This window comes from Pristiophorus japonicus, chromosome 2 (assembly GCF_044704955.1).
Source record: "Pristiophorus japonicus isolate sPriJap1 chromosome 2, sPriJap1.hap1, whole genome shotgun sequence".
Lineage (NCBI taxonomy): Eukaryota > Metazoa > Chordata > Chondrichthyes > Pristiophoridae > Pristiophorus > Pristiophorus japonicus.
In genome coordinates, this window is record NC_091978.1 from 374,961,011 (window position 1) to 374,977,623 (window position 16,613).

General features: G+C 50.4%; 1 protein-coding gene across 2 annotated transcripts in view; it reads right to left on the minus strand.

The window, feature by feature from the left end:
* Positions 1-16,613, minus strand: part of LOC139251202 (diacylglycerol kinase theta) — a 143,203-nt gene that overhangs the window by 71,638 nt on the left and 54,952 nt on the right. For both annotated transcript variants that reach the window (XM_070873175.1, XM_070873176.1), the window contains exons 4-8: positions 13,129-13,214; positions 8,840-8,965; positions 8,128-8,281; positions 5,536-5,622; positions 522-622 (exon numbers count right to left, since the gene is read on the minus strand). In XM_070873175.1, coding sequence (XP_070729276.1) covers positions 522-622; positions 5,536-5,622; positions 8,128-8,281; positions 8,840-8,965; positions 13,129-13,214 — 554 coding nt within the window. The remainder of the gene's footprint in view (positions 1-521; positions 623-5,535; positions 5,623-8,127; positions 8,282-8,839; positions 8,966-13,128; positions 13,215-16,613) is intronic.

The following is a 16,613-nucleotide window of genomic DNA, read 5'->3' on the forward strand; positions in this document are numbered from 1 at the left end:
GCATCATTTACAGCACCTCTTGCTGAAAAGCAAAACTGGCTGGGAGGCCACGAGAGAGCGCGACACATATTAATCATTTGTGGTTTGTTCTTGTGTAGCCAATCCTCACAGTCCAAATAAAATTGAAATTCCAAAAGTCTAAGATTTGAAAGAGTTCAAACACTCACAACGAAACACAATTGCAATTGCCAACAGCCCTGCTCTCACCTTCTGTGCATCCCGAGAGGTGATGATTGTCAGGACACGGATGGATGTCCCTCCCTCTCTCAGGCAATTCTTCAGTTTGCAGGATGGATTCAGACAGCACTCGGCTTCTAAACCCAATCCTGGTTCGGCTGTTTTTGGGAAGTTGATTCTGATCAGTGCAGGTGACACAACACGAAGGTCACACCATCTTATTACACGGTTTATGTGAACCAATCAATCCAAGTTATTAAGCAGAATTTTAACCTGAGTTTGGGATTTTGTTCCCAGTTTGGGATTTTGTTCCCAGTTTGGGATTTTGAACAGAATCGACTCACCACTGCTTCTTCTGTTTTGGAAATCCGTGGAACGGTAATTAGTCGAAATTGATTCCGTTTCACTGTGTCGTTTCCATCAAATATTTTTAGGGTCTGTTTACCTGAGAAGAATTAACACAAGCACAATATAAAGGATATGAAACAGCAACGTTGCAACCAGCAAAAGTCGTTGAGTTCTCAAATAGACTGCAGTGAAAATAATCTGTAAAATCACACTCCAATCAGTGAGAAATCAAAGAAACATCTTAGGAAATCACGTAGTTTGTAGATTTTTAAATAAATGTATAACTGGCAGACCTATTTTAATGAAAGACCACGGTAAATGCCCAGTGGATGGAAGCCCATAGGCTGCTCACACAATCTCAGGGCACTGCTGGAACATTTAGGTGAGCAATCTAACTTTCAGACATACATACCTACCAGGACTGGGTCTGCCAGTTACCTGCAGTCAACCATTTCGGGTTTGCCAACACCAAATGCTCTCGTCCCCCATCGCAGCAAGACTTGTTGTTTCAGAGGACGTTATAAATGGCAAAGATCATTAGCAAAGTGAAGGTCTCCAGCTGGGGCTCTTTGTGCTGTGAAGTCACTGTATCGTTCCCACATAATTCTCAAGTGCTCAGTGAGACAGCGTGTGCAGACTCGCTGTGCCAAGTGTGGCCATCCGCAGGATTCGACATGTTATTTCCTGACAGGAAGCAGTCACTGGCTGATGATACCCTGATATCAGCTCCCTGCTCAGCAACAATGGTTTGATGTATTTTTAGAATCTGGAAGGACACTAACATTAAACCATTCAACCAACACACATCGTGTCCACTTCCGGAGATGGACCGTAGCCAAACAGAGGCAGTGGACTGTGGTCAGGCCCAAGGGTCAAAAAACCAATAACCCTCAGGGTCTGCTCACCATATTATAAATAGAATATAGAGGCACTTGAGAGAATGCAGAGAAGATTTACAAGGATGATACCAGAAATGCGAGGGTATACATATCAGGAAAGGATGCACAGGCTGGGTTTCTTGAAAATGCAAGGCTGAGGGGTGGCCTAATAGAGGTCTTTAAAATGATGAAAGGTTTTGATAGAGTGGATACAGAGAGAATGTTTCCACTTGTGGGGAAGAGCATAACTAGAGGCCTTCAATATAAGATAGTCACCAAGATATCCAATAGAGAATTCAAGAGAAACTTCTTTACCCAGAGAGTGGTGAGAATGTGGAACTTGCTGCCACAGGGCGGGGTTGAGGCAAATAGTATCGATGTATTTAAGGGGAGGCTGGATAAACACATGAGGGAGAAAGGAATAGAGGGTTATGCTGATAGATTTAGATGAGGAAAGACGGGAGGAGGCTCGAGTGGAGCATAAACACTGGCATGGTCTGGTTGGGCCGAATGGCCTGTTTCTGTGCCGTATATCCCGTGTAATCCGATGGTCGATGGGTAATATCTTAGGGAAGTTAGAGGGTACAGATGACACTGACAGTCATGTTGAGGGAGTCAATGAACACTGTGGAAGTTCCAACAGACTGGAATAGGCAAATTTAGTTCCAATATTAAGTGATACCTGGTAACGACAGACCTGTTAGTCTGATGTTAATAATCCCATAACTAATCAAACAATAATCACAATTAGAATGGAACAGTGCCAGTAAGGAAAGAACCCAACATGCTTCAGGAGGGGTTGCTCTTGCCTGACCATCTTCGCACTTTGTCCAGAGGTCCACACAATGTGGTATAAGTAGATTTTCACAGGGCTGTAGTACAGCACAAAAAACTCCTTTACAAAGTGAGGTCGCTGCGTATCACGGGTAATTGGCTGCCTAGAAATGGGCGAGGCTTAGACAGAGTGTGCTTTCCCAGACAATGTGCTGGGACTCCTGCTATTCCTGATAAACACAAATGACCCGGAATAAGTCTGAGTGCACAGTAAATTAGCAGATGATAGTGAGCAGGGGTGGGGAGCGGGGAAGGGAGCAAATTGAGTGTGGCCTCGGGCAAGGAACCCAAGATTTCACAAAGAGAGTGGGACAGGATTTGCACTTGCCCTAATAAATGAAAATTTAATAGAAATTCAATTTAAAATCTCAAAGGGTTTGGATAGAGTAAATAAGGAGAAACTGCTTCCTCTGGCAGGTGGGTCAGTCACCAGAGGACACAGATTCAAGGCCATTGGCAAAGAAAAATTGAGATGTATAAAATTACAAGGGGCCTAGATAGAATGGATAGGAAGGACCTACTTCCCTTAGCAGAGGGGTCAATAACCAGGGGGCATAGATTTAAAGTAATTGGTAGGAGGTTTAGAGGGGATTTGAGGGGAAATTTCTTCACCCGGAGGATGGTGGGGGTCTGGAACTCACGGCCTGAAAGGGTGGTACAGGCAGAAACCCTCACCACATTTAAAAAGTACTTGGATGTGCACCTGAAGTGCCGTAACCTACAGGGCTACGGACCGAGAGCAGGAAAGTGGGATTAGGCTGGGTAGCTCTTGATCGGCCGGCGCGGACACGATGGGCCGAATGGCCTCCTTCTGTGTCATCATTTTTCCATGATTGTATGAAAAAAGAGACAGCTCGAGGGAAAAAAACTGACTCAGCGAGTTGTTGTGATTGGGAATGCGCTGCCTGAAACAGATTCAATAGTAAATTCAAAACTAATTGGATAAATACTTGAACAGGAAACATTTTCAGCATTATGAGGAAAGAGTGGGGGAGTGGGGCTAATTGTATAGCTTTGCCACAGAGCCAGCTGTGCTGTGTCATTGTATGATTCCTTGAAACAGTTTTATTATTAAGCAGGCAGAATGCAAGCCCTGAAAGCACTTTTCTGGATCACCTTGTCTAACGCTATAGTCAGAGCGTTAAGGGGAGTACCGACCAGTCAGTCAGTATGAACCACGCCACTCTGCACAAAATCAGTTAATGGGACTGAAACCAAGGCAGAGAAATGATACAGGACAGGCCATCTCCCCGTGTGTCCTCAGACCAGAGGTGTTGTGCAGCCACATTGAAAAACAGAGCGGGTTTCTTCTTATATTTAAATAAATAATTTGGAAGAACTTGTTAAAGAGCGAGTTCTAAAGCGGTTGAATGCGAACCCCAATATTTCCTGCTGCACATCGATTTTCACCAATCTATAAACACATCAGCTGGTGACCAGAGGAATGTATCAGCATGAACCAGCTGCGAACACATCTTTGTCCTTTCACTTGCTCCCAGTCTAAGCACGGTCCACGGCCAGGAGTCAACAAGCCCTTCGATATCTCGCCCGATGGGAGACCTTATAGTGAGTTGGCAGCTGCCCTGTGATGGGGAATGAGTGCGGCCTGGTCCACACACACGTGCGTCACGTGACAGCAATCACCTGACTTATACTTGAGGCTATCTGGTTGAATGGCCCAGTACTGGGTGGGCTGTTCACCCGCTGAAACACCGTTAGTTAAATCTAGAAACAGCCAACATGGTCTCTGAATCCTGGCCACACGTGGCAGAGAAGATGGAGAAATAATTCATTGCCTTTCCCACAAACAACACATCCACACAACCAAATGCCAGCAACAGTTGCAGTGCTCACGCCTGACTCAACATCGCAGCTTGTCACAGAAGGAGAACTGTAAAAAAGTTCCTTCTGAAAGGGTCAACCCTGTCTAATAATTCACATTAGCGTCAGTTAGAGCCTTCAAAAGATGCAAAATAAAAGCAGAAAACTTGTAAAAATATAGTTGGCAAAATCTGCACTGACAAGCCCTTGCTCGGTGAGATCCTGACGTGCCCCTAGTGTTGCTGACAGTTAGAGGGAAAACCATCCCGTCATTACCACGAAAGCCAAAGTGGGCACAATCAGAAAGGAAATGTCCCAAGACATAGGTCGGGAATTTGCGTAGCGCCCCATTTGGGGTGGTAACATCCGCGAGACGGGTCGCGCTGCGACAGGCGCGGAAGTCCCGCCCCGGTCGCATAAAAACACGCTGCACTTCCTCTCTGGGGCGCTAATGGTGCGGGAGCGAGGTAAGCGGGGCATGGCACTGCCATGTAGGAGGGGCCCTCCCCTCCATTAAACTCTGCGGGGCCCTAGCTCGACCACCGGGAAGTGGGGTGCCATGCCGTGCCCGAGTGCCAGGCTGCCAGATCGCGGCACCAACCCCTCGTTCAAGGAGGCAATGGGTCGTGACCAGTAAGGCAAATGATTTTTTTATTCACATGCACGCCACCTCCCCTTTAACAAGCGCCCCGCGAGCGAGCGGCCGGCTGCCATGTACGCGCCCCCTGAATCTGTCGCTGTCATCGCCCAGCGCAGCTTCCGGGGGCAATACCCAATTTCTGCTCCGGGGTGAAAACGGGTCGCTGCGCATGGTGATGTCGTCGGCAGCGGCGGAGCGGGATGCTACCGGTTACCGCTGCCGCTAAACCCCAGCAGAATTTAGCGGGAGTCGTTAGTGGTGCTGCGCCCGGGGGAAATGACATTAATTTCTCCCCCTTAGAGACCAAATTTCAGTACAAGGGACACGGCACAGCTTCGACTCTCCCAGTCGCTGCTGTGGAGAGGCAGCGAGACAAGGTGCAGCATTGCCTGCAGGCCGAAGTTGGCTGTGGCCTGGGGGCAGGTTGCTGAAGCCCTCACATGTACACACATTGCTGTGCGTCATTGTGACTGATGTCAATAGGGAAAGCAAAAGGTCTAAAGGTGGAGCCAACATCGGGCTGGATAATCAGCCGCACATCGGAAAGGTTGAAGGAATTCTCTTAAAGGGAAGGTGCTCAATGAGTGAGCATCATTTTATCATTACTTTTAAATTCCACCTGAAGCAGTAAATAGATTTCTACTTAACAATCTGACAACAGGCTTCACTGCAGAATGTGTGATATGCCATGACTGTGAGTTGAACATTGTGATCCCAGGCAATGATTCATAAACTATTCTTAATCAAAGGTTTATTGGTGTCTGGTTTTAAGAACCTTTTATAAAAGATTCAACAAAAGCAGTCAGCTGGGATTTCAGTGTGTGTAAAGGCCGTTACCTGAATCAGTTGTGGAAGGAGACTGCATGTCTTTATATGATCCATGGCTTCCAGTATCGACATCATCATCATCGCCGTCATCATCAACTGCAGAAAGATAAACACATCAACCACACACTTTCACAATGAGATTACTGTGGGAATACTGCATTGCACACGGCACACACTCACATACACCCACCCGATCACAGACACAGACGTACACACATGCACGCAGTTAGCACATGGCCACATACTCACACATACACCCGCCCACGTACACGCGCACACACATACACAGCTAGCACACGCACTTAAACCTGCCCGCACACACACACACACACACACAAACACATACGCTGCTAGCACATGGCCACACACACACACATCAGGACACACACATGTACACATGCACACACACATGCTGCTAGCACTTGGTCACACACACAAGTACATGGGACAGTCTATCAAACCAACTGCTCCTCAGTTCTTCAACATGAGCAGGGATTTAAGCATCAGGATTAGCAATATGACTGCAGGGACTCATTTACTTTCACATCGGACAGACAATTCAGACACTTTAATCAATTAGATAAGTTTAAAAAAAAATCTTATAGATTCTTTTTGCCATTACGTGTGTATTTTAAATAAAAACAAAATGTAAAAAAAAATGAACAAAGCATGAATAACTAATTAGCCATGAAAACACTGACCGGAATTTCCTGCAGGTGGATGGGTTGAGAGTGGGGCAGGTTGGGGGCGGGCTGGGGACGACGCAGGGTTGGGAGCTGGGTGGGGTGGATTTCGGGTTGCGGTGGCAGGTTTGTGGTTGGGGGACTGGGTGGGGCGGTTTGGGAGGGGTTGGGGGCAGGGCAGGTTTGGGTTGGATGGGTTTGGGGGTGGGACTAGGAGGGGCAGGTTTGTGGTTGGGGGGCTGGGTGGGGCGGTTTGGGAGGGGTTGGGGGCGGGGCAGGTTTGGGTTGGATGGGTTTGGGGGTGGGACTAGGTGGGGCAGGTTTGTGGTTGGGGGGCGGTTTGGGAGGGGTTGGGGGCGGGGTAGGTTTGGGTTGGATGGGTTTGGGGGTGGAACTAGGAGGGGCAGGTTTGTGGTTGGGGGGCTGGGTGGGGCGGTTTGGGAGGAGTTGGGGCGGGGCAGGTTTGGGTTGGATGGGTTTGGGGGTGGGACTAGGTGGGGCAGGTTTGTGGTTGGGGGACTGGGTGGGGCGGTTTGGGAGGGGTTGGGGCGGGGCAGGTTTGGGTTGGATGGGTTTGGGGGTGGGACTAGGTGGGGCAGGTTTGTAGTTGGGGGGCTGGGTTTGGGGTTGGGTGGGTTTGAGGTTTGGGGGGGTCGGGCGGGGTTCTGAGGCAGGCAGCAATCCCAGGAGGCCTAATCCCGCTTTCCAACACTCGGTCCGTAGCCCTGTAGGTTACGACACTTCAAGCACACATCCAAATACTTCTTAAATGTGGTGAGGGTTTCTGCCTCTATCACCCTTTCAGGCAGTGAGTTCCAGACCCCCACCACCCTCTGGGTGGAAAAATTTCCCCTCAAATCCCCCCTAAACCTCCGACTAACTACTTTAAATCAATGCCCCCTGGTTGTTGACCCCTCTGCCAAGGGAAACAGGTCCTTCCTATCCACTCTAACTCGGCCCCTCATAATTTTATACACCTCAATAAGGTCTCCCCTCAGCTTCCTCGGTTCCAAAGAAAACAAACCCAGCTATCCAATCTTTCCTCATAGCTAAAATTATCCAGTCCAGGCAACATCCTCGTAAATCTCCTCTGCACCCTCTCTAGTGCAATCGCATCTTTCCTGTAATGTGGTGACCAGAACTGCACGCAGTACTCCAGCTGTGGCCTAGTGTTTTATACAGTTTAAATATAACCTCCCTGCTCTTGTATTCTATGCCTCGGCTAACAAAGGCAAGTATTCCGTAAGCCTTCTTAACCACCTTATCTACCTGGCCTTCAGGGATCTGTGGACCTGCACTCCCAGGTCCCTTTGTTCCTCTACACTTCTCCGTGACCAACCATTTAATGTGTATTCCCTTGCCTTGTTAGACCTCCCCAAATGCATTACCTCACACTTATCCGGATTGAATTCCATTTGCCACTGTTCCGCCCAGTTGATCAGTTCATTGATATCTTCCTACAATATGATCATATTGAATGGCGGTGCAGGCTCGAAGGGCCGAATGGCCTACTCCTGCACCTATTTTCTATGTTTCTATGTCTACAGTTTTATTCCTCATTTTCAACCAATTTTTGTATCATCTACAAACTTCTTAATTATACCCCCTACGTTCAAGTCTAGATCATTGATAAATACCACAAGAACAAGGGACCTAGCAACGTGCCCTGCGGACCCCCACTGGAGCAGCCTTCCAGTCACAAAAACACCCATCAACCATTACCCTTTGCTTCCTGCTTTGGATCCAAATTTAGATCCAACTTGTTACTTTGCCCTGGATATGTATATGTTTCAATAAGATCACATCTCATTCTTCTAAACTCCACAGAGAATAGACCGATCCAGTAACAGGTTGTCACTGTTTATTGTAACGGTTTTAATACAGGAATAACCAGAAGTGGAACACTTCTCCCACTTACCTTGTTCTACTTGTGTGCTCTCCGATATCCGCAAACAGTGGAACTTGCTGAAATTGCGTGCGCACACACGCACACAATTTGGAGGCAGTATCATGTTCTGCAACCTTCCCAAACTGCATTCTGGCGTCAGGTTGCTGTAGCAGTCGGCATGAACCTGTGGGAGCAACAAAGAGACAGTTCCTTGTCACACCTTTTAAGATAATAAATCTGCAGCCCGAGTTTAAAAAGATCACTGTTGATCCACGTGGGATGGGTCGGCTCACGTCACTCAACCCGTCGCTGCTCCGATTGTCGAGAACTCGTTGGTTATTTACAGGTTAGGCTCGGAATAATTTGGTCATTATTAACTGTTTGGTAGAATTCAATAATTTTTTACATGAAATAGATCAGGAAAATTCATCAAGTGTTAGACAGGTTGGGAGAATTCTTTGTTATATACAAGAGGGGAGGGAAAATTAATCAATTCTCTACAGGCTGGAGTCAGGAGCTCTCGTCAACTGGACGGAAATATTCATTTATCACCGACACATCAGAGTCAGGAGAATGCAGTCATTGTTTACAGACTGTGGTCGGGATCATTTATTTTTAGCAGGAGTCACTAGTTGCTTGGAACCGTGGCTGGGCGAGCCAGCTCGGTCTGTGTGGAGCTGCGTTTCCCCGGGGACCCCCTCACTTTCTGACATGTGAAGAGCTGATCAAACTGTTTACGCACCGTCGTCCCACACCATTCACATCGAATGCCTGACAACACTTCAGCCGAGCCACAGCACTTCTTACAGACGTCACAGCGTGCACTGGGAGAGAGATTCCCTTCCCGCCAGTGATGGTGATAAGACTCCTGGCAAACCAACAAGATAAATTAAAGGGCTTTAATCTCACACTTTGAAAGATGCAACTTAGTGTTAAAATGCCTACTGCTCTGTACTCTGAATCCACACAGGAATACTGCGCATTAAATCTGATCAGATAACTGCCTACATAAATGAGTGGGAATTTCAATCGCTATATCCTGCTACAGTATTAACTGGAAAGAAGTGTCTTTTCCGAGGAATGATTGAACAGTGAAGTAAATTTGTGCCTCAATTTGAAGGATCGAATTGAGCAGCACCCACAGTACAAGAGGAACACCGTGGGAAATCATTCACTGCTGTGAAAGGTCGAGAGCCAAGTGTGACCAAAATCCTGAGCTGTCCTTTCTCTTTCAAACCTGCTGTGTTTTGCAGCAATTTTACTCAGAGGATAAGCGTCACTTGATGTGCATATGTCACATTGTGTAAAGTTTATATAAACTATAACCAGAGGGCACAGATTTAAGGCGATCGGCAAAAGAACCAAAGGCGACATAAGGAAAAGCTTTTTTACGCAGCGAGTGGTTAGGATCTGGAATGCGCTGCCTGAGAGGGTGGTGGAGGCAGACTCAATCACGGCTTTCAACACGGCATTAGATAAGTACCTGAAGGGAAAAATTTGCAGGGCTACGGGGAAAGGGCAGGGGAGTGGGACTGGCTGAGGTGCTCTTGCAGAGAGCCGGCACGGGTTCAACGGGCCCAATGGCCTTCTTCCGTGCTGTAACCGTTCTGTGATTCTATAAGATATTTAACCACCCAGACATGTACAATGGGCCGTATAAAACTGACCAGTGCAGGACAATGCATTGTGGAACTGAGCAGCAGGACAGGATCCCACTCGCGATCCCCACACTCTGAGTTTCGCTGCCCTTGCACTGGTTTGGTGCTGTGTTGGTGTTGCGGCTTGTGATGCACCGCTCTTGCAAGGCTGGGGGCATCTTCAAAGTAACCCTGCCAAGGTACGGCCAGCAGTGACTCAGTAGAAGAATGGATTTCAGCCTCAGTGGGTCAGCAGGTTTACTTCACTGTTGCTGCACATGAGACCTGCACGTGGGGAGGTAAAGGGACTGGCGTGGCTCGATATCAATATAACAGCCGCTTCAGCCACTGGGGGAGAGTCCATGTGAGGGCCAAGAGTTCCAGCTTTGGTGGAGCTTCCCGTGGGGAAACTGGAGTCATCCTGTGCTCCTGATAGCGTTGGCAGGGACTGCAAGGGTGCCCTGCACTCACGACTGTTTTGTACGACAAGAACTCAGACACAGGCAAAGCAGCAATTACCCTGAAAGATCAGTAAGCAGCCCCCATAGTTTCTGAAAGACACAGCACCCTGCGCTGGCCAAGTATTTTGTGTTGAACGAGCCCGTTGTCCTCTGGCAAAGGCAGAGGCACGGGAACCATTGACTCAATGTGGACAGAAGGCTGAGTGAATCAGGTCTTAGCGCTCACACAGATTCCTTCTTTCTCTTGTGAAAACAGACTCCTGGTCCATTGGGACAGGATTCTCTGGCAGAAAAGAAACCGTCAGCTAACAGGAAATCTGTAAAACTGGAATGGCCGGAGATCTGTGGAGGAGGATTGTCCGTTCAATACAGCACAAGGGACAATATGACCCCCAGTAAAACATTTAGCAGGTACTCCAAGTACATGGAAAGTACTTCAAATCATAGAATATTACAGCACGGGCGGAGGCCATTTAGCCCATCATATCTGTGCCAGCTTTCGATAGAGTTATCCACAGTCCTATTCTCTTGCCTTTCCCATATCCATGCAAATTTTTATTTTCAAATATTTATCCATTTCCCTTTTAAAAGCTATTATGAATTCTGCTTCCACCACTGTCTGTGATGGGCGTTTCATAATCTGTGTTCTTATGGTGACAATCTTAAATTTATGCCATCTGGTTCCTGACTCGCCAATCAGTGAAAACAGTTTTTCCCCATTTACCTTATGGAATGTCCTAATAATTTCAACCAGCTCTATCGCTCTATCTGACCTCTTGTTAACCTCATCTTCTCTAATGAAAAGAGCAGCAGTTTCCCTGGTTTCTCCTCATTAGTAAAGCCTCTCACCCCTGCTCTCACCTTTGGGAATGTTTTCTGCACCATCTCGATGGACTTTGACATCTTTCCTACACAATGCACAGCACAATGGGGGTGGTTCCCAACTTCTGGGGGGGGGGGGGGGGGGGAGAGAGAGAGAGAGACGGGGGGGGGAGAGGAGAGAGAGAGACGGGGGGGGAGAGGAGAGAGAGAGAGACGGGGGGGGGGGGAGAGGAGAGAGAGAGACGGGGGGAGAGGAGAGAGAGAGAGAGACGGGGGGGGGAGTGAAAGAGAGACGGGGGTGGGGGAGGGGGAGAGAGAGAAAGAGACGGGGGGGGGGGGAAGAGAAAGAGACACGGGGGGGGGAGGGGGAGGGAGAGAGAGACGGGGGGGGGGGGAGAGAAAGAGAGACGGGGGTGGGGGAGGGGGAGAGAGAGAGAGAGACGGGGGGGGGGAAGAGAAAGAGACACGGGGGGGAGGGGGAGGGAGAGAGAGACGGGGGGGGAGAGAAAGAGAGACGGGGGTGGGGGAGGGGGAGAGAGAGAGAGACGGGGGGGGGGGGAAGAGAAAGAGACACGGGGGGGAGGGGGAGGGAGAGAGAGACGGGGTGGGTGGGTGGGGAGAGAGAGAGACGGAGGGGGGTGGGGGGAAAGAGAGAAACGGGGGGAGGGGTAAGAGGGAGGAGAGAGAGACTGGGGGGGGAGGAGAGAGACTGGGGGGGGGTGGGAGAGAGACTGGGGGGGGGGGAGAGAGACGGGGGGAGAGAGAGAGACGGGGGGGGAGAGTGGAGGGTGAGGGGGGGTGGAGGGTGAGGGGGGGTGGAGGGGGAGGGATGGAGGGTGAGTGGGGTGGAGGGGAGGGGGTGGAGGGGGAGGGGAGGGGGGTGGAGGGGAGGGGGTGGAGGGGGGAGGGGGAGAGGGGTGGAGGGGGAGAGAGGGGTGGAGGGGGAAGGGGAGGGGGAGGGAAGGTGGAGGGGGAGGGGGTGGAGGGGGACGGGGGAGGGGAGGAGGAGGGGGAGGGGGAGAGGGGTGGATGGGGAAGGGGAGTGGGAGGGAGGGGGAGAGACGGAGTGGGGGGGGGGGGGGGGGGGGAGACCGGAAACTATATTATTTTGGTCAGGACATATCTACCTTAATGAACCCGTGTCCTTCGAGGTGAATGTTAATTTTATCCCGTATTATGGTCACTAGGAGCTCATGCACTACCAATGGTAGTCTGACTGGTTAGTTACCTGATCAATGGTAGTCCGACTGGTTAGTTACCTGAGCAATGTTTGGCTGACCGGTTAGTTAGCTGATCAATGTTTGGCTGACCGGTTAATTAGTTGATTTATTCCTTTCTAAACAAGTGTTAAAGTGGCAACACTCGCGTGCTCAGGCACATGTCCAGGGATGTTTGAGAGGTTATGGTCAGAACGATCTGGACCACTGCCTTCTACACTTTGAGTTTCATCAATTTCTCCAGTTCTACTTCCCTATCTATGGTTATCCTAATTCCTCTCCCTCCTCCCCTTGCACCCTTTCATTCCCATGACCCACCCGCCTCTGCAATCCAAGGCAACAAACAGGCTTAGTATCTGCTCCATTCCTCCATCAGCAGAATTCCTATTTCAGCATTAATGAGCCCGACACTTCCTTTAGCTATTCTTTTACTCTTTTAAGGTTTACAAAATCCTCTATTTCCCTTTATGTGAGTGAGTACAGTCAGTCAGTGAGTGTCAGCGAGGGTCAGTCAGTGAGTGTCAGCGAGGGTCAGTCAATGAGGGTCAGAGGGTCGGTCAGTGAGGGTCAAAGGGTCAGTCAGCGAGTGTCAGTCAGCGAGGGTCAGTGAGGGAGGGTCAGAGGGTCAGTGAGCGAGGGTCAGTGAGTGACCGCGGGCCATGGTATTCATCATAATGTAAAAGTAGTTTTTCACAGCCGTAGTGGGACTGCATTATTTGGAAAGCTTGCCCAGTGCTAGTGAGAATAACTGGTGTATTTACGATGCTGCAGTACATCGAGCCCAATACTGAAATACAGATGATATATAAAGCAGCAATGCTTGAGTTGAGCGAGTCTGATGTCCTGCTGCGTGAATCTGACGGTGACTCCCTCCTGCTGTCCCACATTACTCACCCGATCATACTGCCCATCCTGGTGACATCGCCGGCAGTCACTGCAGGCAAAGGGGCCGCAATCCACATGGACATGTAGCTCACACACTGCCAGATCACAAAGGCATCATTATTCACACACTGATTTCAGCTCACAAACAACGCTGGAGTGTTCTGTTGGTTATTATAATCGCTATTATATACAAGAGAAACACATTCTTCACGGATCCAATCAGACAAGGTTCTGTGGCCAATTAAGACCCAACTCCTTTCCTTACCTCAGTGGGGTAATTAATAGATTCCTCCGCTTACTGCTGTTCCATTTTAAATACTGTTTGCAGTGTTATGATAAGAAATAGGAGCAGGAGTAGGCCACCTGGCCCCTTGAGCCTGCTCTGCCATTTACCGTTATGATGATGTACGAGCTTTTCTCTGAGCAATTATTCACACACACTGACAAAAAAAACAAATTGTTTTTGCAGCCAAACCCAAGGAGCAGAAGCTTACTTGTCTCGGGGAGATTTTTAAGCCCATTGCTTGACAGACACACATTCATTCAAACAAGCTTACTTCAGCCAAGACACCTTCACTGCTCCCCCAGTCTGACTGACCACTGGGCTCAATAACTTGCCCTGTGGATCTACTCTCCAACTGCACCAAATCAGCACTTTGCTCCCACATTGCATTTCACTAGCCAAAGGCAAACTTCACAATTAGAGCTACTCCTGCAAATAGTTTGAGAGAAATATTGCACATGGGTCCTCGTACAACAGAACAGAGGAGGCTGAGGGGAGACCTTATTGAGGTGCATAACATTATGAGGTGCATAACGTTATGAGGGGCCTAGATAGAGTGGATAGGAAGGACCTGTTTCCCTTAGCAGAGGGGTCAACAACCAGGGGTCATAGATTTAAAGTAATTGGTAGAAGGTTTAGAGGAGAGTTGAGGGAAAATGTTTTCACCCAGAGGGTGGTGGGGGTCTGGAACTCACGGCCTGAAAGGGTGGTAGAGGCAGAAACCCTCATCGCATTTAAAAAGTACTTGGATGTGCACCTGAAGTGTCGTAACCCACAGGGCTACGGACCGAGAGCTGGAAAGTGGGATTAGGCTGGGTAGGTCTTGGTCGGCCAGCACGGACACGATGGGCCGAATGGCCTCCTTCCGTGCTCTACAGGATTAAACACATGAAGAGAGCGCATGGATCCCAGTGCAGTATTTATACAGTGATAAACAGTTATACATAGAGCCTGCTTTGTCTTGGTGGGTGGAGGGATTGGTATAAATCTGGAATCATATTAATACCGCATGGGGCATGGTTACATGTTGGGTCAGTGACTAGTCACTAGTCACTTGCGTGTGTTTATAAGGCAGGCTGCAACTTGCCAATAGCATTGTGCTTTCATACATATTGTATAAATTATATGCAACAGGCAAGACCAAACCGTACTGGCTTTACAGAAGCGTGGGCCGTAGAAGTTAGCGCCAGAAAAAAAGTTTGTCAGACGAGTTAGTGCTCGAACACACATTGGGCCCAAGTTTCGGCCTCAGTTGCTCCTGATTTTTTGGAGCAACTGGTGTAGAACGGAGTATCTTAGAAATTCAAATTCTCGGCATTTAGTTTGCTCCAGTTCTAGTCAGTTAGAACAGTTGCACTTTGGAACAGAATTTTTTTTCAAAAGGGGGCGTGTCCGGCCACTTACGCCTGTTTTCAAAGTTTCGACAGTGAAAACTTACTCCAAACTAACTTAGAATGGAGTACGTGAAGATTTTTGTACGCTCGAAAAAACCTTGTCTACACTTTAGAAAATCAGGCGTAGATTGCAAATCAGGCGTAGGGAATGGGGGGGGGGGGGGGTTTAAAGGGAAGTTTACAAACATTAAACACTTCAGTTTTACAAAAAGAGTCATCATCAATAATAAATGATAAATACATCAATAAATCAACCAATAAATCAATCCAAAAAAATTTATAAAAAAATAATTTTTTTAAAAAATCAATAAATAAAACATTTTCTACTTACTGATTGCAGCACCAGGAGTCCTCAAACAGCGAGCTGGGATGCCCCCACCCCCCGTGTGTCTCTGTTAGTATCTCTATCTCTCTGTCTGCCTGTGTGTGTGTGTCTCTCTCACTCTCTGTCTGTCAGTGTCTGTGTTTCTGAAGTGAGGGGTGGAGGGGAGTGGGAGGATGGGGAGGGGGTGGAGGGGTGGGGGAGGAGGGGTGGTGGAGTGGGGGAGATGGGGTGGAGTGGGGGAGATGGGGTGTAGTGGGGGAGAGGGGGTGGGGGGAGGGGGGTGAGAAGGGAGGGGGGGGAGGGGGGGTGAGAGAAGGGAGGGAGGGAGGGAGGGGAGGGGGAAGAGAAGGGAGGGAGGGGAAGGGGGGAGAGAAGGGGGGAAGAGAGAGAGAGAGAGAGAGAGAGAGAAGGGAAGGAGAGGGAGGCTGAACGGGCCCAAGACTTCGAGCTTAGACTTACCGGATTGACAGGTAGGTGGCGTCGGGTCCGGGGGTGTCGGGAGAGCGGATTGGGGGGAGCATGGGTCGGGGCGTCGGTCGGTTGGGGGGGGGGGCGGAGGGCGGAGATCGTTCGGGGGGGGGGGGGGGGAGCGGAGATCGGTTGGGGGGGTGGGGTGAGAGATCGGTCGGGGGGGGGGGGGGGGGAGGAAGATCGGTCGGGGGGTGGGGGGGGCGGAGATCGGTCAGGAGCGGAGGTCGGGAGGGGGGGGGAGAAATTGGTCGGGAGCGGAGGTCGGTCTGGGAGGGGGGGCAGAGATTGGTCAGGGGGGAGCAAACAGTTGGGGGGGCGGAGATCGGTCGGGAGGGGGGTGGGAGATCGGTCGGGGGTGGGGGGGAGATCGGTCGGGGGGGGGATCGGTCAGGGGTGGGAGATCGGTCGGGGGGGGGGGGGAGAGATCGGTCGGGGGAGGGGGAGATCGGTCAGGGGTGGGAGATCGGTCGGGGGGGGGGGAGAGAGATCGGTCGGGGGAGGGGGAGATCGGTCAGGGGTGGGAGATCGGTCGGGGGGGGGGGGAGAGATCGGTCGGGGGAGGGGGAGATCGGTCAGGGGTGGGAGATCGGTCGGGAGGGGGGTGGGAGATCGGTCAGGGGTGGGAGATCGGTCGGGGGGGGGGGGGGAGAGATCGGTCGGGGGAGGGAGAGATCGGTTAGGGGTGGGAGATCGGTCGGGGGGGGGGGAGATTGGTCGGGGGGGTTGGGGCAGAGATTGGTCAGGAGCGGAGATCGGTCGGGGGGGGAAGAGATCGGTCGGGAGCGGAGGGAGGTCGGGGGAAGGTTGGGAGCTGGGGAAGCGGAGGTCGGGTCAGGGAGGGGGGGGGGGGGCGCAGTCCGGTGGGGGCGGGAGTCAAGTCGGGTCGGTGTCGGGTCCGGTCCGGGGGCGGGAAGCGGGAAGCGGGAGTCAGGTCGGGTCGAGAGGAAGCAGGAGCTGGCCGTGGGAGGAGCCCTATTCACGCAGTCCCAGTGAGGCCATTGGGCCAGGGCTAGGGGCTGCG